Here is a 27,716-nt window from a genome sequence, read left to right on the forward strand (position 1 = left end):
AGTTTCCTGTGTCTAGCGTTCCTGACTTCACCCTACCTTGCTGAGCCTTCAAGTCATCTGATGTGGCTTCTGAAAGGTCATTCCCCCAACAGTATCAAAAAGGCATATTATTACAGAGGAGGGTGGCCACAATGTACCCTGGCCTTTTCTCTTTCTTCACTCAACTACCTGCAGGCTGCACCTTAGGTATGACTACATCATTATAACTCCTATCTTTGATGTTCTCAACCTCCCAGATGATGCTGAGTTCATTAAGTTTCAGCTCCTTGATGCACAGTCAAGAGGTGCAGCTGGTTGCACTTCCCACAGGGGTAGTCATCAGGGATGCTGGAGGGACCCCCCCTATCCTATATCCTTCAGGAGGAGTATGCCCCTGCACTGACTGCCATCCCGCCTACATTGTCAAAATTTGAGGATAAAATTACCTCATCTATACCTTAGTTTGGCCTTCTAGCCAGTGCCTCAAGAGCCACAGCCCTGCACTTGATGTCACTCACATAATGGCCACTCCCATAAAGCCTGCTCTGCTGGAACCTGTCTGCTTTTTTAAATCCACAACTCCCACCAGTCGCAGCTGTAAGCTGACTGAATCTCACCCACAACGGCTGCTTAAAATTGATTTAGATGTGAATTATATGCCAAGAGGACACTTGTACTTCAGGCTGTGTATAGTAACCTGAGCTCATGATTGGTTGTGAAGATCCCATTGCTATCTGTCAATAGTCCTGATCTCTGGAGACTAATAGGAAAAAAATTCTGTATCCATATCTTAAGTTCTCTGTTCTCTTTAGTGTTAAAATTTCAAATTCAGTGCCATTCAAAGTCAAATTGAGTTTGCTTGGGCTTGGTCCTAATTCATTCCTTTAAGATAAAGGGTATTCATTTCAAATTTACTGCAGTTATGAGCAGTACTGATGGGACTGTCAACTTTTGGATAGAGAAACACAAAGACTGCAGATACTGAAATTTTAAGCAATGAGCTGAGTCAGGCAGCATCCACTTATAATGTGTATGTTTCGTGTTGGGACCCTTTAACAAGATTGTTTAAAAGGGTGATATTACAAAGGGGGAGAAAGCAGGGGGAAGGGGCAAGTGGTGATTGTTTAGAGTAGCCATTCTCCATGGGGCCATACAGCCTCCCCTGGGAGCCACAAACTGAAATTATATATTTTTTTAATGTAGTTGGTAGGAGAGAAGTACAGAAGAAACCAACTTTATTGCTTCACAGGGAAGGGGTCCATAAACCTTGAGCAAAGTCCTAAGGGGGCCATAGCCAAAAAAAGGTTGAGAATTGCTGGAGTAGAGGACAGAAAGTGTGAGGGGTAGAGAGATAGGGATAGACCACAAGAAAGGAGGGGGAAAGAAAAGTTGAAGAAAAAGAAAATAAATTTTTGCAATGTGGGAAGTGCCTAATGAGGTGGAAGGGGAGGCAAGAGCAGACTTGGGAATCTTGGGAACACTTGATGGGGATGGAGAGGAGAAGATGTGGCTGTTAGTGGGATCACATTGATGTTAGCAGAAGTGGCAAAGGATAATGTGCTGGATGTGGAGGCTGATGAGGACTAAAGGGGCTCTGTACTTGTCTGGGGGAAGGTGAAGTGAGGATGGAAGTTCATGCTGGGAACAGGCTGTTGTGAATGTTTGTGCTATGCATGCATTGTGTGGAATACAAGCTTCCGCCTCGTTAGTCCCTGAGAGAAATGATCGACACCATGTTTTCCCAAATCCAAATAACAAACCCTTTTATTTACAATTGGAGAACTATTTATAGAATTTACAATTCTCTTCGTCCAGAGGGTACACTTGCGAGCCATCTCACTCATATGTGAACTAGATTAATTGATTGATGGCTCAAGACCCCTTCCCTGTGAACTGGTCACCAATTCCTGGAGACTGTAGGGTTGTTCTGTTTAGGGTGTCCTAGCACCTCCCCCTTTGAGCTGGTTATTCATATGAGTGGTGTCTGGGATCCACTTGGAAGGTCTTCACTGGTCTACAAACTCTTTGAGACTTCCTTAGGGGTTCCAGTGATGTAGAGGGAGTAGGGTGGTTTCCAGGTGATGGGTGTGATTGATGGTTCAATGTTTCTGAAGTTCAAATGTGTCCAACAGGGCATTCAGACTGAGTTGCACAGGTGTTGTTTCAGCAAGGTTGCATTCTGTTGGTTGCAGCTGGTTGGCATGTCTGGTCCAACTTGTACATGGTAGAGAACATCTCCAATTTTTCTTAGGATTATCCCCAGCTGCCATACATCTGACTTATCTCTGTATTTCCACACCAACACACATTTTCCATCATAAAGTGTGCTTTCTTTGGATCCATGCTGTCGATTGTACGGTTGTTCCATCTCATAATCTCTCGGTCCAGATTTTGGTCTTTTTGGAAACATGATGTCCTATGGTGCTTGAGTTTTCCTACCAAAGAGGTTTTCAGCAGATGAAGTGCCAGTCTGAAAGTTTGTGGGTTTGGAGTGATCCTTTAATTTAACAAGAATGTCTGCAGAATATCCTCAGTTGAATGCTCCACCTTGGCTTTGATCAGAGTTCGTTTGAACGTATCCACAAAATGTTTTGCTTGACCATAGGACTGAGGATGATATGAAGGCGAGTGTATATGTGTGATGCTGTTTTGCTTGCAAAAAGAAATCAAAACCGTCTGTAGTGAACGGTGTCCCATTGTCTGAAACTAATGTTACAGGAGCACCAAAGCAATGAATATGGATTTGAGTTCCCTGATTGTAGCTAATGCAGTTGGTCGGGCCACTTTGATCTCAGGCTATTTGGAGTATATGTTCACTATGATTAGGACATTAGATAGTATTCCTGTGGGATGGAGCGTAATGGTGTAGGGGAAGGAGGTAGACTTGCAAATCTCTCAGTGGATTAAACTATAAAGCCCGAATTAAAAATTGATTTTAAATTTAAAATATATTAGAATCGTCTGGGGAACCTACCTGGAAGCTGTTGGATATGGCAGCTAGAGGAAAGAAAGCAGCAATGAAGAAGAAAGTTGTAAGTAAAGATCTTTTTTTTTTAATTGAGGAGCCTACCTTACAGTTGGAGCCTGGGCCTCAAGTTCCGAAACTCCTGTGACTAACTCGGGCAATGACGGCTTACTTTCAGCCAAAGCCAGCACCATCTCCCATGGATACTTGGAAAGATGGCACCGGATCTATCCAGATCTCCCCTGAAGAATATACTAACCTGACGCACATGCGCAAAAGTTTACCTCCACGCATGCTTGAAGAGGAAGATTATGCTTTGGAATGGTCGCTCCATGGCGCCATTCCTAGTAATGCTGGTGGAGTGAAGGAACTGCAGGCAGATATGCCAGATCTGTAAGGAGTACCTACAGATTTGACAGCTGGTGATCAAGAGAAGGGAGGTTAAGAAGAATCAGATCAAGATGAAGATGATCAAGAAAATGGAGAGGAAATACCGTGGCTTCGGGTCTTGGAAAAATGAACCAAATATGAAAGATCTTTACATACTAATAATGAGTCAATATCAAGTTATAAGGGCTGATATTAAAGATATTAGATCTGATGAAGGAGGTTAAAAGTGAAATGTTGAAGTATGCTTTAGAAATGAATGAAGTTAAAGCAACAGTCAAGAGATATGATTTGAATCTGCAGAGAGTTAAAAATTATATGGATATCTACATGGATAGAACTGAAAAGGTCAAAAGTTCAGATACAATTAGGAAAAAAAAAGGAAAGAAATGATGGATAAGATCAATATGTTGAAAAATCAAAGCAGATTGTTGGCCTTAAAGAAAATTTTGAAGGAAGTGGCTGGAGTTTTGTTAAAAATGGATTCCTGGATCTTCGGAATGAAAATTTTCCAAATGGAATTGAATTGTAAAGGGCTCTTAGAGCTTTACAGAGGAAGCCACTGCTAAATCAGCCACCTAAAGCTATATTGATTAAATGTCTGCAATATCAAGATAAAGAGAAAATTTTAAGCTTGGCGGTCCAGAAAGCAAGGCAGAACATCGGACCTATGATTAATGATGCAAATAAAATTTTCTTTTATGCAGATTTAGGTAAAACAGTGGTGGACAGAAGAAAACAATTTAATCCAGTGAAGGCAATTCTTTGGAAGAAAGGCTATCAGTTTACTTTTAGATATCCAACTACGTTGAAGGTGTTTTTGGTGAATGAATGACCCAAGTTCTTTATGCATGAAGAAGAAGCACAAAGATTTGCAGAGTCACTTCCTACTATTAAGAAAGAGCAGCAACAATGGTTGAGCTTAAGTCCTCAACAAGAAGTTCAAAGTGCTCCAGATGCAAATTACACCAAATGGAACCCCAAATGGAAATATCTTTAATTGATGATGATAAAGTTAATGTGGACCTTGAAATGGCAGGCAATTTATTATTTCCTGATGTGTAATTAATTAATGTTTCCCCAGGGTGGGGGGATTGGTTGGATGTTCTTCCTTGCTTACCTGAACCATTATGTGCCATATCGTGGCAGGAGCAACGATCTGTATGGTGGAAGGAAATAGTGCTGTTATATTTTTATTCAGCACTTTTTTTGTTTTTTTTTTAAATAGTTTAAGTATTTTTTTTGTTTAATACTAATGTTTTTGTTTGTTTTTATTGTTCTATATTTTTTTCTTAAGGGACAGGTATACACAGGAGTTGGTTAGAGTTGATAAGAGACCTGGGAGAATGGGAATGGAAGTGATTTTGATCTGGGATAATGGATGATAAAAATAATTTTTTTTAGTTTTAATGTTAATGGGATAAACAGTATAATTAAAAGGAAAAGAATATGGAGTTAATTTGCATTTTTACAAGAAACTCATTTGTCGGAAAAAAGAATATTCTAAATTAAAAAGGAATTGGGTGGGCCAAGTTATAGCTTCATCTTTTATTCCAATGTAAGAGGAGTAGTTTATTATTTGTAAAAACATTACCAGTAAAAAAGTTTTGATACTATAATTGATCCTGTGGGGAGATATATTTTGATTAATTGCCAGAAATGTGAACACATGAATATTTATACAGCAAATGTAGATGCTGAAGATTTTATAAAGAATACTTTTTATTTTGGCGGAAGCACAGAAAAAGGTCTTAATAGGAGGTGATTTCAATTGTTTTCGATTCGTTATTGGATAAATCAACTAAAATAGTAATAAGAGCTGAAGAGGCAAAGGCTATATTAAGTTTTATGAAGCAATTAAATTTAGTTGATATTTGGCAAAAATTGAATCCTAGAGAAAGAGATTATTTTTTTTATTCTCACGGACATGAATCTTATTCTAGAATAGAATTTTTTTATTATCAGCACAGTTACAAGGAAGGATTAATAAAGTTGAGTATAAAGCAAGAATACTTTCTGATCATTTGCCACTTTTATTGATACGTTCAACTTTAGAGAAAAATTATATGCATTTATAGATGGAGGTTTAATATGCCATTATTAATAGACAACAGACTCGCCAAGGCAAATAGCGCCTTTGGAAGACTACACAAAAGAGTCTTGAAAAACAACCAACTGAAAAACCTCACAAAGATAAGCGTATACAGAACCGTTGTCATACCCACACTCCTGTTCGGCTCCGAATCATGGGTCCTCTACCGGCATCACCTACGGCTCCTAGAATGCTTCCACCAGCGTTGTCTCCGCTCCATCCTCAACATTGATTGGAGTGCTTTCATCCCTAATGTCGAAGTACTCGAGATGGCAGAGGTCGACAGCATCGAATCCACGCTGCTGAAGATCCAGCTGCGCTGGGTTGGTCACTTCTCCAGAATGGAGGACCATCGCCTTCCCAAGATCGTGTTATATGGCGAGCTCTCCACTGGCCACCATGACAGAGGTGCACCAAAGAAAAGGTACAAGGACTGCCTAAAGAAATCTCTTGGTGCCTGCCACATTGACCACCGCCAGTGGGTTGATATCGCCTCAAACCGTGCATCTTGGCGCCTCACAGTTTGGCGGGCAGCAACCTCCTTTGAAGAAGACCGCAGAGCCCACCTCACTGACAAAAGGCAAAGGAGGAAAAACCCAACACCCAACCCCAACCAACCAATTTTCCCCTGCAACCGTGTCTGCCTGTCCTGCTTCGGACTTGTCAGCCACAAACGAGCCTGCAGCTGACGTGGACTTTTACCCCCTCCATAAATCTTCGTCCGCGAAGCCAAGCCAAAGAAGAAAAGATTAAAAAGAGTAGATTTCTGTAATTTTTATAAGAAAGATCATTCAATTATTTTCAGAAGTGACTTTTAATTCAATAGATAATAAATGTATTATTAAGGATGCGTTAAAACATATATAAGAGGTCAAATAATAAGTCACTCAGCTAAAATTAAAAAAAGGAATGTATAAAATAGAAATGAATTTGAACAGGACATAGGTAAATTAGAAAAAAGATTAACCATGAAGACATTTGATAGGGAGGTGATTATAGTGGGCTGAAAAGGGTTTTAGCCAAGGTGAACTAAAACAAAGAAACATTGTATACTAATGATATTTGTATTTGAATGTTAAAGCATTTATGAACTTAAAGGGAAAGATGAATTAGATTCCAAAGAGATGTTTGATTTTGATATGCTTTCAAGCAACACCTCTGGCTAGTGGATGACTTGATTCTACTTCAGTTTTGAGGTATCTAATGAGTCCTGTGAAGATTTACCAGAGTATGCCAAAGACACTTAATTGGGCAGGTGGGTGGGTTACTAAGGATTTTTTCAATTCTTTGCTCTTTTCCTCTTTGTGCTTCTGTTTAGAGTCATGAAAAGCTTACTGCCTTCCCAGCTGGTCCTTAATTTTGAATAGTCAGATGTCAAGAATTCCCAAGTTAGAGACCTGAAATATCCTCATAAATTTCTTGTTCTCATTTGGTTGAAGTCCTTGTTGTAAAATCTCATCTATTAACTTCTATTTTCTTTTAATACTTGTTTACTTGCCTGTTGCAAGGTGTGTTACAATTTTAAGGTATTTTATCTTTTCATTGTGCATGCATTTTATTTCAATAATTTGATATTCTCACTACTTTTCCAATTTGAATGCGCCCATTTCCAAAAATATTTTAATAAAGTTGAAAGTAACCGATTTTAAATAACTTTTATTTGATTTGTATAGAAGCAAAGGGGTTTTGAGTATTCCTTTAAATTAAGTGGGTGTCATGGTGTCATAGCTGGTAGCCAAGTGACCCACATTCCATCTTGATCTCTGCTGTTATCGGTATGGTTTTTCCCTAGTGTTCTGAGTTCCTTCCACATACCACACATGCAGGTTGGAAGGTTAAATGGTCACTGAAAATTGATTCTGGATGGGTAGAATCTGAGATGGGAATGGGTAGAATCTGAGATGGGAATGGGTAGAATCTGAGATGGGAATGGGTAGAATCTGAGATGGGAATGGGTAGAATCTGAGATGGGAATGGGTAGAATCTGAGATGGGAATGGGTAGAATCTGAGATGGGAGTGGGTAGAATCTGAGATGGGAATGGGTAGAATCTGAGATGGGAATGGGTAGAATCTGAGATGGGAATGGGTAGAATCTGAGATGGGAATGGGTAGAATCTGAAATGGGAATGGGTAGAATCTGAGATGGGAATGGGTAGAATCTGAGATGGGAATGGGTAGAATCTGAGATGGGAATGGGTAGAATCTGTGATGGGAATGGGTAGAATCTGTGATGGGAATGGGTAAAATCTGAGATGGGAATGAGAATATGGGTGAATAAAATGGGATTAGCGCAAATGGATAGTAGGTGTGGATTTGGAGGGCAGAAGGGCCTGTTTCCATGCTGTACTTGAGTTGATTGCTGAATGCTTTAAATCAAAGTTCTGTTTTCAGATTTATATGCATTGATTCGAATTACTGATGGAAATGGTAAATTTCTGATCATTCTTAATCCAACCATTTGGAAATCCCAATGGTTTGGCATGTGTCTTACCCGTTATTGTTTGTTGCACTAAACCTCTGACTTGCCAGGGCCCTGTTTCCCATGCTCACTTTAAATTTTCCTGGTTCACTAGACATTTTATTATAATATCGTGTAACACTTTAAAAGTGAATTTAAAATGTATTGCAATAACATTCAGTAGTCCAGAAAATGTGGTAATCTTGTACCATTAAAGTCCCGAGCAAACTAAATTATTGGAACTTTAATGCTTATCGCTGTGATAATTGTAATAAACTGATAGAAGAATAGTCATATGGTAATATTTTACAAAGGGATTTTCAATTAAATTCTACAGAACATTTATTGAAAACAAAATGAGATTTAAAGTTTATGTTTGTTACTCTTTCTTCTTCCTTTTTCTATTACAGCAAATACTGGCCACTATTTGTTCTTTTCTTTTACATTCTCTCTCCAATTCCATACTGCATAGCGACGAGATTAGTTGATGACACTGATGCAGCAAGCAGTGCATGCAAAGAACTTGCCATATTTCTCACTACAGGCATAGTTGTCTCAGCTTTTGGGCTGCCTATAATTTTTGCAAGAGCAATGCTGGTGAGTATAATGGAAGTGTTTCGGAATATTTTAATATGTGTATGGGAGACACAATGACAAACATCACTTTTGCCCAATAGTATCTCATAAAACATTGAGGTATTGCAAAAGTGATATTTTTGTAGCTGCCATTTTTATTGGATTATTCATGAATATTTTGTTTCCACTCTCGGTTAAGAAAATTTTATTCCGGTTGCCTTGTAATTTCCCTCCAATTTAAAGAACTCTACAGGTTTCCCAACTTTTTTTAAAAAATCCATAAGAACAAAAGAAATAGGAGGAGAAGTAAGCCATCTGGCCCATCAAGCCTACTCCATGGCTGATCTGACAATAAGCTCATTGCCACCTACATGCCTTTTCCCCATATCCCTTAATTTCCCCTACTATGTAAAAAATCTATCCAATCTCATCTTAAATATATTTGCTGAGGTAGCATTCATTGCTTTAATGGGCAATGAATTCCATAGATTCACCACCCTAATTGCTCCTCATCTCCATCCTAAATCTACTACCCTGAATCTTGAGGCTATGTCTCCCCACCAATTGAAACAATTTACTAACCTCTATCTGATGCCTTTCATAATTCTATATGCTTTTATAAGATCAATGGATCCATTTCACTCCAGATACCTCGTTATTTCTTGTTTTTGCTTCAAGCATTTTTCCAACTACATTTGTTAAACTACTGCCTTTTTTGCCTACATTCTTTTTTGAATCGTGGGATAATATTTACCGTCTTCCAAACTGCTGGGACCTCCCCAGAGTCCAGAGAATTTTAGTAAAATATCACCAAAGCCTCTACTATAACTTCTTCTATTTCTTTCAGTATTCTGGGATGCATTCCATTAAGACCAGGGGACTTATTTATCTTTAGACCCTCATTTGCTCAGTACTACCCTTTTAGTGATAGCTATTACATCCATGTCCTCACCTCCCATCACATCCGTAACATCTGTCCTTGGCATGGTGGTCGTGCCCTCTACCATGAAGACTGATGCAAAATAGTCTTTCAAAGTCTCAGACATTTCCTCATTACCCAATATCAATTCCCCCTTCTCAACCTCCAAATGACTAACCTTCACTTTCGCCACCCTTTTGCACTTTATATAATTCTAAAAACTTTTACTCTCCATATTTTGTGCTAATCTTTAAGTTTTCCCAATCTTCTAGTTTCCCACTGCTCTTGGTGACTTTGTGTGCAGGAGCCTTTAGTTTGATGTCTTCCTTTATTTCCTTAGTTATCCAAGGATAGTTCTCCCCACTGTTGCTGTCCTTGCTTTTGACTGGAATATACTTTTGTTGAGCATCATTTTACATTTAACTCTAGAAAGTGCCTTCTCATCTTTTAATGTTCGCAACATTTTCTCTGACTTATTAATTCCTTTGGTATTTTGATTTGTTAGACTCTCTTGTTTGCACCATGATACATCGCATTGATGCTTTGCAGCATTTGGCCCATCATTAAATTAGTACTTGGCTTTCTTTCTTCTAAGAACTTCTTCTGTGAACCCTTTCTTGATGTGTGGCTGCCTTATGAGCTTAGTGGTGAATTCCACTTTTGTATGGTTAAATGTAACTTTATTTGTTACCTTTTTATGCTGCTGTAATGTTCCTCACACTCAGCAAACTCCAAATCTTAATTTTATTTATTGTTCAGCATGTCGTAATTGACAGTAGGAGAATGAACAATGGTTGGTAAACCAGCCCCAAGTGTGTCTAGCGTATCAAGACAGAGATCTTTATACAGTGACAAGTGTGTGACAAACAAAGTGTAGCTAGTCTTGCACATTATCTTTAGCAGTTAGTAGTACATCGTTTAGACTTTGGAACCATGCTTTGGAGTGTCAAAACAATATTTTCGAGCATAACAATTAAAGGTGAGACATTTCGTCATCAGTTTATCCCTTAATCTCACAGTATTGAAGCCATTCTCAACTTTTTATTGGCTATGGACTACATGGGAACTCTGCTCAAAGTTTATGGGCCTTTTTTCCCTGTGAAACAGTAATTTCGTTAGTTCTGTATTTCTGTTCTTCCAACTACATCAAAAATATTTTATGATTTCAGTCCATGTTCCCCCCCCAAATGTGTTGTGGCCTCCAGAGTGGGGAGGGGTGCATACAGTCACAGCCTGAAATGTGGAAGTGTTCCTGGGACTGAGGTCACAAGTAAATGCAATCCAGAGGAGGAGAGAAATTCTTCATAAAGTGTACTATTATATCCAAGTAGTCTGATATATTGTTGGTTTTTTTAAAAATAGGTCTAGAGCAGCCATTCTCAATGGGAGCCACAGCATATTTTAGGGGAGCCGTAGACTGAAATCATAAAATTTTTTTGGTATTTTTAATATAGTCAGTAGGAGGAAACCAACTAATCTTGACTGCTTCACAAGAAAGAAGTCCATAAACTTTGAGCATAATCCTAAGGGGGCCATAGCCAAATAAAGGTTGAGAATGGTTGGTTGAGAGCATGGTTGTAATATTTCACACAAAGCCAAAATGCTATGTTGTAGGTTCTGGATAGCTGGAAAAATGCTTGAGCTAGAAATGCTTCACATGTCAGGCAGCAACTTCAGAAATGCAAACTAATGTAGTGGAATTCTCTAACTATTCTGGTTCAAGTCTATAATTGAATCAATTCCAACATACACAGATTATCCTGCCATTCATCAGTGTAATTGGTGGGAACTTGCTGTGTCCATATTGACACATACATCTTTGCACTTTGAACAAATTATGAGATGAATTTATTTGAATTTGTAAGATGAGTGAAAGCATCCTTTGTTCAAAGTATGGATTGGGGTAGAAAGTGACAAGAAGATATAAATTAGGATCAGGAGTAGATCATACTCTTGAATCTTCTGCACGAGTCAATAAATCATTGCTTTCAAATTCCTCCATGGGCTCATTCATCCCCCAAATGAAATTGCTTCAACGAGGAAGGGTTCCGTCCATAGCCGTCTGAATTTGAAATTCCCTTCGTAAACTGACTTTTTACTTTTCTAAAAATTAAAATTACTTTTTAAAAATTAAAATTAGTAATTAAAATTACTAGTGTTTTTAACATGCAACCCAATATATCCTCAAATGGGACATGGTAAAATTTATTTAATATTGCGCTGTAAAGCATTTTAGCATCTTTGTTAACAGGCAATAAATGAATGGAAGTTCTCATTGAGTATTTTTAATGAATATTTAGGCAGACAGTGGTGCAATTTGGTGAAACCCAAGACTGAATAGATTTATTTATTTAATCTGCAATGGTGAGGAAGATATTTTACATTCACAGAAAAACAAAAGTTTTGACATCACAGTGGCTTCTTCTAAACCTCTTTAAATTCTGCAATAGGAAAGTCATCCTCACTTAAACACAGTATATTTCCCACACTTGTTAAGAGCAGTGCTTGGAGATTTCACTTTTCAGTTCTCACAAAATAATTCTCTAAAAATGTAGCAAACTGAATTTGTATCAGTTATTTTTAGATCATTTCAAACAGCTCTTTTTTTTAAAAAAAATGTTTCCCTTTACCTGCAATTTTTTAAAATGTCACTGAGCAGAAAGTTACATAAAACTCCAAAGATCTCTTGTTGGTCTAGTTACATTTCTCATTTACCTGTCAATCTATGAACATGTTATCATTAGCAAAGTGCAACAAAAAAAGCCACTGGAGGAATATGGTGGTTAGGCAACGGTTGTGGAGGCTAAGGAATGATTGTCATTTTGTGTCAAGACCACCTTCAGTTCTAATGCAGGGTCTCAAAGTGAAACGTCGACCAAACCTTTTTTTCCACAGATGCTGCTTGACTTGCTGAGTTTCTCCAGCAGTTTTTATTTTGCTTCATTTTTCAGCATCTGCAGCCTTTTGTGTCTTCATCAGTAAATACCTCGTTGGATTCTGTGTGTGTACTATTCACATTCAGCTCAATTTGATACAACGTTTTCAACCTTTTATTGCCTCTGATTTTCTTGATACTTATCCATAATCCAGTTTTGGATGAACAATTTTTTTTCCAATAAAATACTAAGGACATTGCCCTTAGTCATGCACAACAAGGTATTCAGATTCATTGTCAAAGTACATAAATGACATCACGTACAACCCTGAGATTCCTTTTTCTCCCTCAGGCAAGGCAGAATTACCACTAAATGGTAGTGCAAAAAAAAAATTGTACACAGTGCAAACATGTAAACAATAAGAAATGTAAACATAATAAATGTAGACAAACTGCAATACAGATAGAACAAAGGAAAATTAATGAAACATGCAAGTAAGAGTGCTTAAGTGAGTATTTGATTGATGATGGAGGGGTAGCAGCTGTTCCTCAACCTGGTGGTTCAAGTTTTGCGGCACCGATACCTCTTTCCTGATGGCAGCAGCGAGAGCAGAGCATGTGCTGAGTGATGCGGGTGTTTGATGATTGCTGCTGCCCTCCGATAGCAACTTTCCCTGAAGATGTACTCAATAATGGGGAAGGTTTTGCCTGTGATGTCCTGGGCAGGGTCCACTACGTTTTGGAGGGCTTTATGCTCAGGGTATTGGTGTTCCCATACCAAACTGTGATGCAGCTGGTCAGCACACTTTCCACCTCACCTCTTTAGAAATTTGCCAGTGTCAAACCAAACCTCCACAAATCCTTTAGGAGGTAGAGGCACTGACGTACTTTCTTCATGATGCCATTGGTGTGTTTGGTCCAGGAAAGATCTCAGAGATAGTTACTCCCGAGGACGTAAGTTTGCTCACCCCCTCCACCTCTGATCCCCCAGTGATCACTGGATTGTATACCTCTGGCTTTCCCTTCCTGAAGTCAACAATCAACTGCTTAGTTTTGGTTACGTTGAGTGCAAGGTTGTTGTTGGTGCACTATTTAGCCAAGTTTTCAATCTCCATCCTGTGTGCTGACTCGTCCCCTTCCTTTACTCAACCCATTACCATGATATCGTCGGCAAATTTGTAGATGGTGTTATTGTCGTACCAAGCTACACAGTTGTAAATGTAAAATGATTGGAGCAAGTGGTTATGAACACAGCCCTGTGGTGCTCTTATACTGATGGAGATTGTGGAAAGGTTCTTGTCAATCTTCATGGATTGTGGTCTGGAGGTGAGGAAATTCATAATTCAATTACACAGTGGGGTGTTAAATCCCAGGTATTCCTTAACCAAGTGGCTGTTCCTATCCTTATCCTGGCTATACAGAGCATTCTAACATCTATTTTCTTTATTATCAGTCATCATCTTGTAGAATATTGCCCCTCTCTAATTCTGCAGCAGCTCATTTGTTATAGATAGTCTCAACTATTTCTGTTACCTGAAGCCTTGACTTCTCACACTGTAAAAACACACCGAAATGCAGGATGAATCAGCTGGTCTTTTCAGCCTCCATAAAAAGCAAAGCTATATTGCCAAGGTTTCAGGCCTGAGCCCTTCTTTTAAGAAACAGAATGAGCCAGAAGCAGGAAATCTCAGAATTCAGACGATGCTGGCTGGGGGAGGAATCCAGACCAACCAAAGGTGTTAATTGGATATGATAAGGGAAGAGGTAAGAATTTATCATGTTTGCGCGAAAGGAAACAGAGAGAAAGCTGGGGAAAAACAACAGGGGGTGGACAAGGGGATTTTAACAAAAACCAGAGAAGTCCATATTGATGCCATCCAGTTGGAGGGTGCCCAGTCAGAGATGAGGTGTTCCTCCAATTTGTGGGAGGCCTCAGTCTGGCAGGCCATGAGACCATAGACAGACATGTCGGCAAGGGAATGGGATGGAGAATTGACATGGATGGCCACTGGGAGATCCACACTATTGTGGCGGACAGAGCCGAGATGCTCAACAAAGCAATCTCCCAGTCTGTGTCCAGTCTCTTCGATATAGAGGAGACCACAATGGGAGCACCAGATGCTATAGATGACCCCTGCGATTCACAAGTGAAATGTTCCTTCACTTGGAAGGACTGTTTGGGGCCCTGAATAGTGCTGAGGGAGGAGGTGAAAGTGCAAATGAAGCATCTCCTGTGGTCACAGGGGTAATTCCCAAGGGGACAAGTGGTGGGGAGGGAGGAGTGAAAAAGGGAGTCATGATGGGAGCAGTCTGTGCGGAAAACGGAGAGGGGAATATGTGTCTAGTGGTGGAATTACTTAGTAAATGGTGGAAGTGGTGGAGGAGGATGTGGAGATAGGTTGAGGATGAGAGGAATCCTGTCCTTATTGCACGTGGGGGTGGAGGGGGCCAGGGCAGATGTGTAGGTAATGGAGGATATTCAAGGGAGCACCGAGTTGATGGTGGTAGAGGAAAATCCATGTTGTTTAAAGGGGGAGGACATCTATGATGATCTGGCATGGAATTCCTCATCCTGGGAGCAGATGCCACAGAGATGGAGGAATTGAGAGAATGGAATGGAATCTTTAGAGGGGACAGGGTGAGAAGAGGTGTTGTCAAGGTAGCTGTTGGAATTTGTGGGTTTGTAGAAGATGTTTGTCTTCCGAGATGGAAACCGAGAGATCAAGGAAAGGGAGTGTGTTGATAGAGGTGGATCAAAAGAATTGGAGGTCAGGGTGGAAGTTGGCAGCAAAGTGGATGAAGTCCACTTGTTTGTCAAATTGGAGGCTGATGACTAGTGGAGTGCCTCAGGGATCGGTACTGAGTCCATTGTTGTTTATATTAATGATCTAGATGATAGGGTGGTAAATTGGATTAGTAAGAATGCAGATGATATGAAGATTGGTGGTGTTGTGGACAGTGAAGAAGGTTTTCATAGCTTGCAGTAGGATATGGGTCAGTTAGAAGAGTGGACTGAAGATGGTAGATGGAGTTTAATACTGATAAATGTGAGATGCTGTATTTTGGTAGGACTATCAGCAAAGGTCGTATCTTTTAAATGGGAGACAAATGAGTGCAGTAGGACAAGGGATTCAAGAATTCTGGTACCTAATTCCTTGAAAGTTGAGTCACGTGGAGAGCGTGTAGTGAAGCATTTGGTATGTTGTCCTTCATAAATCAGAGTATTGAATACAGGAGTTGAGATGTCATGTTGAATTTGTATAAGGCATTGGTGTTGTGAGTGAGGAAACATGTTTGATGGGTTTTAAAGGCAAGGACTCTGGGGACACAGTTTTGGTAGTAAAGGATTTTATTTACTGAAGGAAAAATATGGGAGTGTGGCAGCCCGCTGCAGCAGTGATAGAGCCAGCACTTCAAGCGGCATTCGTAACCAAAAGCCAGCAGCCCGCGCATCAGCACTGGCCCCAACAAGCAAACCAGCGGGTGAATGGCAAAGGCAGCTTAAAGGCTAGTGATCCCAAAATGGCGCTGGGCCTTGCTACGCAGCCAACAGACAAGGTCAGTGTGCAAGAAGGGCATTGTTATCCAGGAAAGTACCCGCCCGCAGGAAACCCACTTTTGTTATGCATGCTGTGACATCAGCCAAGTGGGGCCATGGCGGGAACAGTGCAAGTATAAAAGTCGGGCCTGAACCCTAATAAAACTCAGATCTTAACCTGACTACACTACATGTGTGTGTCTTTCGAGTAGCGCACGGCTACAGGAAAATGGTAACAATTGCAACACACACACACACACACACTTTACAGCAACCGTGGGGGAAAAAGGTAGCAGCAATGAAACAACGTGTACAGTTTATTTAGCAATCATGGGGGAAAAGTCGATAAGTGTACAGTTTATTTAGCAATCATGGGGGAAAAGTCAATAAGCAACTAAACACACGCAACTAATAACGAATGTGGGAATAAACTGCATGTACACACAAACAACCAAGGGAAAAGTCAATATGATGCCTACCACCCCTTGACTCTGTGCAGATATTAATCAGTGCTCCCAACCCTATTTAGTGCATAGCTCACCAACAGTTTCTCCAGCACTGTTCCATGTTCCTCAGGCTGGAGTGAAGCAGGGTGGTCCCTTGAAGATGGCAAAGGAGAGAGAACAAAGCATATGTGGCTCCTTTATGGCACTGAAGGGATGGGGGTTCAGCCCAGGTCATTAGCAGGGTCCCAATGGCTTGGTGCCAGGAAGGTTAATCCAATTACAAGAACCAATGACCCAAGGCCAAGTACAGACAGACAGGCTGGATGGGTGGAGTGGAACCAAACCTTGATTGGCAGCTACTGTATCTTCTTACTAGGTAGGGGGCAGTGCTGACACATGACAGCCACAACCCTTACCAATACAATTTGTGAGGCCAAATTTGGAATATTGTGTGCAGTTTTAGTTGCAGAATTATAGGAAGGATATAAACAGAAGAGAGTGCAAAGGAGATTTACAAGAATGTTGCCTAGGTTTCAAGGTTTGAGTTACAGGAAAAGTTTGAGCAGGCTGGGACTGTGTTCCCTGGAGTGTAGAAGATTGAGGAGTGATTTCATAAAGGTATTCAAAATTATGAGGGGGACAGATAGAGTCAATATGGACAGGCTTTTTCCATTAAGAGTCGGGGAGATTCAAACAAGAAGATATGGATTGATATTGAAGGGGAGAAAGTTTAGGGGAAACATGAGTGGAAATTTCTTCACTCAGAGTGTGGTGGGAGCATAGAATAAGCTTCTGGCTGAAGTGGTAGATACAGGTCCAATTTTAATATTTAAGGAAAATTTGAATAGATATATAGACGAGAGAGGTGTGGAGGGTTATGGGCTGGGTGCTGGTCAAAAGGACTAGGTTGGAGAAGGTGTTGGCTTGAACTAGAAGAGTCGAACTGGTCTATTTCTATGTTGCAATTGTTATATAGTTATATATAATGGGTACATGAGGTAGCACCAAAATAGTCATCATTGTAAAGCCTTTCCTGTATAGGCTTGTCACAGGGATTGCTCCATGTAGACCCAGCTGGCCTTGCACCTTCTGTAAAATTCAGCTAATTAAACAGTGCTGCTCGTGTCTTATCTCAATCCGTTCTGTTCATCTACATGCTTGCCAACCTATCTAGAATGGGCTCCTGATTAATGAAACTTCAGATTTAATGTTTTTCCAACATGTTCAAATCGCCTTCCATCTTATCTCAATCTACATGACCTCTGACTTCTAGTATATATGATTATCATTCCAGAAGTAGAGGTGAGCACTATTCTGAAGGGATGGAATGGTGAACATCATGTAGTCCTGGGAATGTCCATTATCCATTTCCAGTGATGGGTAAGGAACACATATAATTGTTATTCTGATTGGAAATGTATCCTGGTGAACTGAGTTTGGGCTGATCTAGAGTTAGTTACTGCTAAATTTTACAAAGCTCAATGTCATAATATGGGACTAGATGATCCCAGATCGAGATTAATACCTGGCCATTCCACTTTTAGTGGCAATGTGACCCTAATCCTGATGTTTCCAACTCCAAGTCTCACAGCCTTCAGACTTGGAAATATATAATTGTTTCTTTATTGTTAGTGAATCTAAACATTGAAACTCCCTACCCAGCAATGTTGTGGGCTATCTTCATCATACAGACTGGATTCCTTCAACAAAGAAACAGCAACAATTTTAGAACCTATTGGTCTTGGGCAATCAAGGTTGACCTTGCCTTCAAAGGTTACATATAGATATGAATAAAAAATATTTGGCCAGCGTTGATGGGATTGCAATCATTCATACGATTTCTGTCATCTGTATAGCTATTTCAAATAGCTTGTGAACGAAACCAGCAGCAAACTATTTTGGGAAAAAGTCAAATTTTCAGCTAGACTAGCTCTTTAAGCAAACCGTTTAACAGGTAGCAGATGAAATATAGAAATGATCTTGGGATGGAGAAACTACTTGTTATCCCTATTTACTCTCCTGTTTTCAATGTGAATGCTTACTAAGTTTATATTCTATTCATTTCAAGTCAATAATGTAGGACTGTGGCCTCGTGCTCCAATGATCCCTCAAGACTGGTCCCCATTTAGTGTAATCATAGAACTGATCCTCCAACTCAATAACATATTTCTGCTCTCATCCCAAGCCCTTGATGCCTTTTAAATATGGAAATTTATCTCTTTAAATACATTTGGTGTCTTGGCTTCCACTGTCTTCTGTGTTGGAGAATTATCTCAGAACTACATTTTCTAAATTATCCTGATTCTACATTCCACAGCCGGGGGAAAGTTGATTTGAACCCTGTTGGAATGTAGTACATTTCAATGAGATCTCTCATTCTTCTCAACTTCACATACCCCAGTAGATCTTTATTCTTCCTGCACAAGCTGTCTTGTCATCCGAAGAATCTGGTGAACTTTTGTTGCACTCTTTATGACAAGTAATCCTTTTACAGTTTGGTCTCATTAATTGTATAATTTTAGTAAGAACATCTTCAAGCTGAACTGGGAATAATTTTCAAGCTAAACAGATTTTAAATGCAGAGAAAAATGGAGGAGACCCAGGGGAAAATATATAATCAGGTGGAAGGCAAGAGAGATTAAATGATAAAAGACATGGTACAGAGGGAAAGGAGGTGGCAAAGAAATTGGTGAATAACAAAAAGGTCATCTCTAAAACTAAAATACAAAATAAAACACAGTATGTGAAATTATCAGAATGCACTTTACATTCTAGCATTCCTAGTTTTTGAAAGATTGTTGTACTGAACTTTGTTATTTTTTTTCTTGAGTCTGACCTGTTGAGTGTTTCCAGCACTTTGTTTTATTGCAAGTTTCTAAAATGGAGACTCTGCTTTCAGTTAATTAGATGTTTTAGAGCAGAATATCAAAATCTTTTGAATATGAAGTAAACTCTTTTGAATATGAGGGTAAATACTCCCCACTATTGAGTACATCTAAAGGAAACATAGGACTTGCATCACCAGGTTCAGGAACAGCTACTACCCCTCCACCATCAGACTCATCAACGACAAACTCAATCAGAAGCCCTTTTTACACGGAAAAGCCACATTATTGCCGTTTAAACGACCAGTCTCTGGAAGCTGGCTTGCTTGCTTACACAGAACCAAAAAAAAACTGACTCCATGAGTCACATATGCTCCACCTCTAAGACTACCTAACTAGGTGATCGAAGATGGGTAAGTCTTGACCCCCCCCCCCCCCCCAATCCACCTTGCGATTCTTTCACACAGCGCTCAAAAGGTGGATAAAACCCGGCTTTCAAGCTCTGTGTAAAAGGGGCTAGAGAACCTTGTGTACCTTATTGATTTTTTGTTCTCTGTATTACACAGTTTGTTTACATTTGTTACTTGTTTACGCTGTGTACAGTATATTTTTTGCACTACCATTTGGTGGTAATACTGCCATACCCACAGAAAAAAAGGAATTTCAGGGTTGCATGTGATGTCATGTATGTACTCTGACAATAAATCTGAAACTAACTGTTGCCTTCATACTGCAAGATCCTGAGGAGAATTGTTCTTATGTGCTTAGCTTTTGAGCAGTGCGCTGTGTGAGGCGCTGTCTCAAGAAGGCAGCCAACATCATAGAGGACCCCCATTACCCTGGTAACAACTTCTCGCTGGTAGAAGGCACAAAAGCCCAAGATTCAACTCCTCTAAGTTCAAGAACATTTTTTTTACCCACTGGCTATCAGGGTTGTCAACCTTCTTAATACCCTAATCATAAACTACTCTTGGTCCACAAAAAGACCTGTTTGCACTGTTGAAACACCCCTTTTTTCCTGCACTAACTGTAATTAAATATTTTTCTTTTTCTGTCCCTTTTAGAGTTGTACAGTATGGAAATAGGCCCTTTGGCATCACCTGCCTATGCTAACCAAAATGTCCCACCCACATTCATTTCACCTGGCTGCTTTTGGTGCTATCCCTCTAAACCTTTCTTATCCATGTATCCATTTAAATGTTTATAAAGCTGCCTCAACTATCTCCTCCTCATACCCATACATTATTATGTAAAAACAAAAAGTATTACCCCTCAGGTTCCTAAAAAATTTCACCCTTTTCACATTAAACCTTTGTCCTCTGGTTCTTTATTCCCTACTCTGGGCAAAAGATTCTGGCAATTCATCTAATCTATTCCTCCCACGATTTTGTCGTCCCCCATGAGATGACCCCCTCATCCTCCTGCACTCCACTTAATAAACCCAATCTCCTCAACTTCTTCATATAGCTCAGGCCCATGAGTTTTGGCAACATCCTCATAAATCTCTCTGCTGTCAGCAAATTGACATTTTTCCTTTGACACGGTGACCAAAACTTAACACCATTGTCTTATACAACTGCAACATGACTTCCTGATTTCTTTACTCAATACTTTGATGAAGGGCAATGTGCTGAAAGCCTTTTTGACCATCCTATCAACCTGTGATGCCACTTTCAAGGTGCTGTGTACCTCTGCTCTACAACACTCCCCAGATCCCCACCATTCACTGTGCAGGACTTGGCCATGTTAGACTTCCAAAATATAACATTACGTATTTCTCCATTAACCATTCTCCTACCCACCTGCCCAACTGATCAAGATTCTGTTTCATTTTTTAACGACTGTCTAATATCTACAATACTAGCCACTTTAATGTCATTTATTATCTCTTTTAGTACTAGGGTAATTTAATGTTTATGATCAAAGTTGGTGTATTTTGCATTTCTGTTTGGTTACAGTGAGTAAGAATTTCAGTTCATATATACAGTGTACTTGTGCATATGACAATAAACTCATTTCTATTTGATATCTGCTCTGGAATTGATTCCACAATTTACAAAATAGCAAAACTATATTGTACACATAACATGTGTTTTTTTAAAAATACCATATATGCCATTGGACGATATGTATTGGACAATCGAAGGATCTTAAAAATTTCACCTTAAAGTGAGGGGTCATCCTAAACAAAGAGTATAAATCCTTGACAACAAAGTCGCAATACCACTACCATCTTACCACCGGCTCCGACGCAATCTCGCGCATGCCCCTTTAGTTATTTACGAAGACTCGGCACTCTTTCATGGGGTCCATCTGCCCTGACCAATTGATTCGGTTCTGTACAGGCTTTAAACGACCTGTTACAGGAGCCGATGATGGTTTATTTCAAAATATCTAAATAAATTGAAGCTTTTAAATGATCATTTGTTATTAAAATATTGTGATTTGACTTTTAACAGCATTAAGTGCCAGATTTGGGGTCTTCATCAGGATCAGAATTTATTGTCATGAACAAGTCATGAAATTTGGTGTTTTGTGGCAGCATCACGGTGTAAACATACGCAAAGTTGATATCACACAAAACCAACAATTTAGGTGGAAATTCTGGGGTTGTCCTATATACAAGCCTTCCTATACGACAGCATATATGTTAAACCCTTTATAGAAACTAAATACCCAGTGTATGCAGAAAATATGAAAATAAATAGCATAAAGTCTATTATGCTCTTATTGTAAAGAATCTGAATGTTCACTTGGTTGCTGTGAGTACAAAAGCAAAATCATATTATAGAATATGGGGCATCGATGAATGGTTTTAATTTCTGATGAATCACACTACTTCTTTAAAAACTTGTATTTTTTTTATTTCAGATTCAATGGGGAGCATGTTCTCTGGTACTAACAGGCAATATCATCATCTTTGCAACCATTCTGGGATTTTTTGTTGTTTTTGGCACTAACGATGACTTCAGTTGGCAGCAATGGTGAGAGGTGCATAGCCAGCAGATACTGGAAGGAAAGTGTATAATATAAAATTTGAAAATGAACTATGCAATTATGTTAATACCACCCGACAATAGACAATACAGTCACCTTTGTTGGTCTTCACAAATATACACTTGCACGGGACTGCATCCGTTTCTGTCACTGAACTTTAATTGCTATTAAATGGTTTGTTAATAGTCTCTATTACTTTATAATATTGATATTTAAAAAGGAAATGAACAAAGCTAGATACAGATTTTTAACAAACCTGATGAAAGAATAGACATTTTTTACTTTCAGTCATTTCCTTTCCTTGTTTTTAACTTATTTTATAATTTAAAAAGGATTTTAATCTCTTCAGAGCAGAGTATTTTCTGCCCATTGAGCTACTCTACTCAAAAAAATGCTTGTGTGTACAGTATATTTTAGTGCTGTGTTGTAAAGTTGGATCCAATATTGCATGTCTATTATATTTAAGCTTAATAAAAGAAGTGAGGAATGTGTGTGTGATGTTAATTCTCAGCATGTTTTTGAAAAAAATCATAAATTTTAGTAAAGCAACAGGTTTTCCTCATCAATACACTTCATCACCTCCTTGAACAATTCAAATTCATCAAACAGGATTTCCCCTTAACTGATCAAAATTTACCTATTCTTGCCTTTCTATATGCAGATTAATCTTGCCTTTCAGATTTTCCAATAATTTCCCAACCAAAAATATTAGACTCACTGGTTTATAATCGCCTAGATTATCCCTGCTATCTTTTTAATTGAGAAAAATAGAACTCCTGTCTTTAACAACAGTTTATGGCATCGAGTCCACGCTGCTGAAGATCCAGCTGCGCTGGATGGGTCACGTCTCCAGAATGGAGGACCATCGCCTTCCCAAGATCGTGTTATATGGCGAGCTCTCCACTGGCCACCGTGACAGAGGTGCACCAAAGAAAAGGTACAAGGACTGCCTAAAGAAATCTCTTGGTGCCTGCCACATTGACCACCGCCAGTGGGCTGATAACGCCTCAAACCGTGCATCTTGGCGCCTCACAGTTTGGCGGGCAGCAACCTCCTTTGAAGAAGACCGCAGAGCCCACCTCACTGACAAAAGGCAAAGGAGGAAAAACCCAACACCCAACCCCAACCAACCAATTTTCCCCTGCAACCGCTGCAATCGTGTCTGCCTGTCCCGCATCGGACTTGTCAGCCACAAACGAGCCTGCAGCTGACGTGGACTTTTTACCCCCTCCATAAATCTTCGTCCGCGAAGCCAAGCCAAAGATGGCATGGAAACAGGCCATCGCGGCCCTTCAAGTCCACGTCGGTTCTCTCAAACAACTTTGCTACATCCACCCGCCTATTCTCCGCCCATAACCCTCCAACCCCCTCCTATCCATGTATATATCCAGCTTCCCCTTAAATGAAAGAATTGACTCTTCCTCAACTATTTCCTCCAGAAGATTATTCCATTGAGGCACCACTCTCTGAGTGAAGAAGCATCCTCTAATGTTTCTCCTAAAATTTTGCCGCCTTGTGTCCTCTTGATTCAACCTCCCCTGGTCTCAGGGGGAAAAATCTACTTGCACCTAAATGTAATTTCTCATGTCCTCACCTACCACCCCACCAGCCTCTGCATCCAACACATCTTCCTCTGTCATTTCCGCTACCTACTACATAATCCCACCATCAGACACATATTCCCCCTCCTCCTTCCACGGACCACTTCCTCTATGACTCCATTGTCCACTCCTCCCTCCCCATCAATCGTCCCCTTGGGACCTACCACGTGAATGCAGGAGATGCTCTACTTGTGCCCACATCTCCTCCCTCGGCACTATTTTGGGCCCCAAACAGTTCTTCCAAATGAATTAACATTTCACTTGTGAATCTGCAGGGGTAATCGACTTCATTTGGTGCTCCTGCTGTGGTCTCCTCAACATTGGAGAGTCTGGATGCAGACCGGGAGATTGTTGAGCACCTCAGTTTTGTCCAATAGCGTGGTCTCCCATTTCCATTCTCCATCCCATTCCCTTGTCAACATGTCTGTCCATGGTCTCATGCACTGTCAGACAAAGGCCACCTGTAAATTGGAGGAACAACACCTCATCTTCTGACTGGGCACCCTCCAACTGGATGGCATTAATATCAATTTCTCTGGCTTTCATTTAAACCCCTCCCCCCCCACCCCTTGCTTCCCCTGGCGTCTCTCCATTCCCTGTCATCTTTTGCATAGACATGATAAATTCTACCTAGCTCCTTATCACATCCAATTAACACTTTCTGTTGGTCAGAATTCCTCCCCATTGTTTGATTTCTGACACTTTCTGATATATCCTGCCTCTGCCTTTTCTGATTTGCCTCCCCCCCCCCCCCCTGAAGAAGTGCTCAAGCTGAAAAGACCAGCTGAATTCACATCTGCAGCTTATCGTGTTTCACTCCATCTATTTTGGTGTCATCTGGTAACTATATAGTCATCCAAGTTGTTAATATTGATGATAAATAACAGTACACCTGCACTGAACTTGTGGAAAACCACAATGTTCACAGGTCTGAGTAAAATCCTCCACTATAACTCTGACTCCTACCATCAAGCCAATTCTATATCCCTTGATTCCCATGTGATCTGTCCAGCCAGATCAGCCCATCATGTAGACTTTGTCAAAGGGCTTGCTGAAGTCTATGGAGACAATATCTGCTGCCTGTCGTCATCAATCCTCTTGGTCACTCTTCAAAAAATGAAATCAAAACTTGTGAGACGTTATTGTTCAATGCTGTTATAGCACCAGCAACATGGGTTCAAATTCAGCACTGTCTGTAAGGAGTTTGAATGTTCTCCCTGGGTTTCTGCCAGATGCCCAGGTTTCCTCCCACCTTTCAAAATGTATAGGGCTTGTAGATTAATTTGGATATTTGAGCAGCACAGGCTCATGGGCTGCAAAGGCCTGTTGCTGTGCTGTATTGATACGAGCCCAAAGGACCCCAAAACCCAGCAGCAATAGACATTCACCAAGACAAGTAGTTACTTAAACAAAAGTTTTTAATTATCTTTAAACATGAAAACAGAATCAAACTAACTTATCTCTATTAACTTAACTAACCCAAATTAACCCCTTCTCATTCTAAGTGCACATGTATAATGTGTGTGTAAATTTAAGAAAAGAACTTTGGTTCACAGTTCAATCTCACTTCTTCTTCCAAGTTCTCTGGTTGCAGGCAATTCTTATACTGTGCACAGAATTTAACATGCATAAAGTTCACCAGGCTTTGGTGCTCGAACGATAAATGTATGCCACTCAGGAAGGTTCTTGTAGGGTTTGCAGAGAGAGATTTGTTGTTCCAGGATTTCCACAACTGAGGTACCACCATTAGTCACCTCAATGTCTCGCTGATGAAACTTGCCCCATCAGGGATTTCCAGATGATGACCTTTTTCAGGCTACCACAGAGTTCCTTTCTGTTCCCCTTATTCCAAGAGAAACATCAGACAGATAGCACTGCTAACCATCCCAGCCATCTGAGATAGCACTCCCCGACATCTGCTACTCTGGAGCTTTCCGTTTCCAACCAGCTTCTCCTGGGTTGTTCTGTTCAGCTGCTTTCCATATCACACACACTAACTGAGAGAGCTTGTTGAGCTTGTCTCCTCTTTCTCTCTCTCTTCAACTGAGACTGCTAGAAAGCCCATGTGACTCTCTCACTTGCAAAAAAACCCACCTTCTTCAGCAAACCACAGGAGTTCTCCTTGATCAAGCTGTTGTCTTAGGTAAATAAAACCCAGGAGTGACCTTTCTGTGAGCACTTTGTAAAAAGGTCAGAAGCCTTGTAATTATTCAACCAGCCAGCCTGTTTTCAATCCAAACAATGTCTATTCATTTCATGACATCATTTCAATTAGCACCTACTTGTGAAATGTTCATAAAATTCTCCATTGTTTCTGTAAAGTTCACTGAATATGAATTCTTCAATATTTCAAAAAGATGTTTTAAAATGTGTGTATATATGTAACCTACTCTAATTTTACCAATTATCCCCCAAATATATATTCCAGTAAGACTAAATTGAAATATTGATAAAATTGGTGATGCATCTTCATCATTGATATACAAAGTACACTGACCATCAGAGAAGTAGGACTGGTTTCACAGTGGTCGGCAGAGAAATATCACCAGAAGTTTTAAAAAAAAACACACGCTGGAAATATTTTGCCATCAGCAAGCAACTCTGGAGAGAGACAGCTGACATTCCAGATGGATGACCTTTTAAGAGCGCTAATTCAATATCGTCAGGACGTTTACCTCATACATGTGCCAACCGAAATCCAATACGCAAACCCACTGCGCATGCGCTGACCAAAGCCTTGCGCATGCGCACAGGAATCAAGATGACCGCGCCCAAATTATGGACCCCGGAATGCCGACTAACAAGATAAGTACGCACTTTTGGTTATCACATGCCCTGTATCCCTGTTATAGTTTGTCAAATACAATGTAAACAGTGTAAATTTATTATTTTTATTTTTTAAAAATTCAGTCGTATGTGCGGAAGGACGTAAATCAAGTAGGTTGTAAGTCTGGGAGTGTGTGTATAGGCATTCCCTAGGTTAAAAACATCCAATTTACGAACAACTTGTACATATGAACCGACAAGCCAGCCAGAATTAGAATGCAGTCAACTTCCAGCTCAAGTGTGGTCGAGTCAGCATCGCAAGAGAGTATGATAATCTTTTGTACCCGCAGTTTTAAATTTGCAATGTTAAAGTTTTATTGTTGTTGCTATTTAAACCACCTCATAATACTTAGCAAGACTCTAGTTTAAAATATTTGAAATATAGGCACTATGCTGTGGAATAGAGAGAGTTAAGTGGCTGTGTTATCGCTGGCCCTGCTGTCATCAGGCACCCTGCACTATCCTGCAGCATGTGCCAACCGAACTCCAGTGTGCGAGCCCATCGTGCACATGCAAAATGAACTCAAATACGCAAACCCACTGCTGATGGGAATTGATTTTTTTTTTGTCTTTGCTCTGAAGCACCAGACCAGTGAGTTTCCAAACTACAGAACAACACCAGTTTGTATGGAGGGGATCTCTCTCTCCACAGAAGCAATTCCTTCTCCCTTGGTTCCAATCTAATAAGTTGCTAACCTCCACATGACTTTATATAACAGAGGCACAGATGTTAACAAAACATCCTTTATAAAAGGACAGGAAACTCAACTCACTAACTTCTTGTTCGGTTTATAAAAATCATATCATGCAGTTCTTAAAATAAACATTTACATTTGCATACACTGCACTGCATCCATCCCTCCTGGTTCCTATGTTATTGTTATTTTTTTCTTTCTTCATGTATTCTATTCTCACTTCTTATTAATATCTTACCTGTGATCTTGCTTTCCTTTGTAAAGTATCACACCACCGCAGTTTACCTGTCCTCTTTTTGGCCAATATTATTTTGAACTTTTCTTAATCTCTCCAATCAGGTATCTTTCCAATCAGAACAGTTTTATCCAAGTCAGTAATAACATCCTATAATACTGTTCTTGAATTGGCTTCAATCTTTGGCATGCTTGACATTCCACCATTCTCCTGCTGTGTTTGATTGTTCTTTTGAGATGGATGAGTTTGAAAGGGAAAGGGGTTGTAAAGAGACTTGGCTGATGGAAAGACAGAATTGGCT

General features: G+C 40.0%; 1 protein-coding gene across 4 annotated transcripts in view; it reads left to right on the plus strand.

Annotated features, from left to right (window-relative positions):
- Window positions 1–22,549, plus strand: part of leprotl1 (leptin receptor overlapping transcript like 1) — a 28,911-nt gene extending 6,362 nt beyond the window's left edge. For all 4 annotated transcript variants that reach the window (XM_069925075.1, XM_069925084.1, XM_069925094.1 and 1 more), the window contains 2 exons: window positions 8,293–8,479; window positions 21,933–22,549. In XM_069925075.1, the coding sequence (XP_069781176.1) occupies window positions 8,293–8,479; window positions 21,933–22,049 (304 nt within the window). In that variant the 3' untranslated portion in view covers window positions 22,050–22,549. The remainder of the gene's footprint in view (window positions 1–8,292; window positions 8,480–21,932) is intronic.
- Window positions 22,550–27,716: the final 5,167 nt, after the last annotated feature.

The sequence above is a fragment of the Narcine bancroftii genome, chromosome 1 (assembly GCF_036971445.1).
Source record: "Narcine bancroftii isolate sNarBan1 chromosome 1, sNarBan1.hap1, whole genome shotgun sequence".
Lineage (NCBI taxonomy): Eukaryota > Metazoa > Chordata > Chondrichthyes > Torpediniformes > Narcinidae > Narcine > Narcine bancroftii.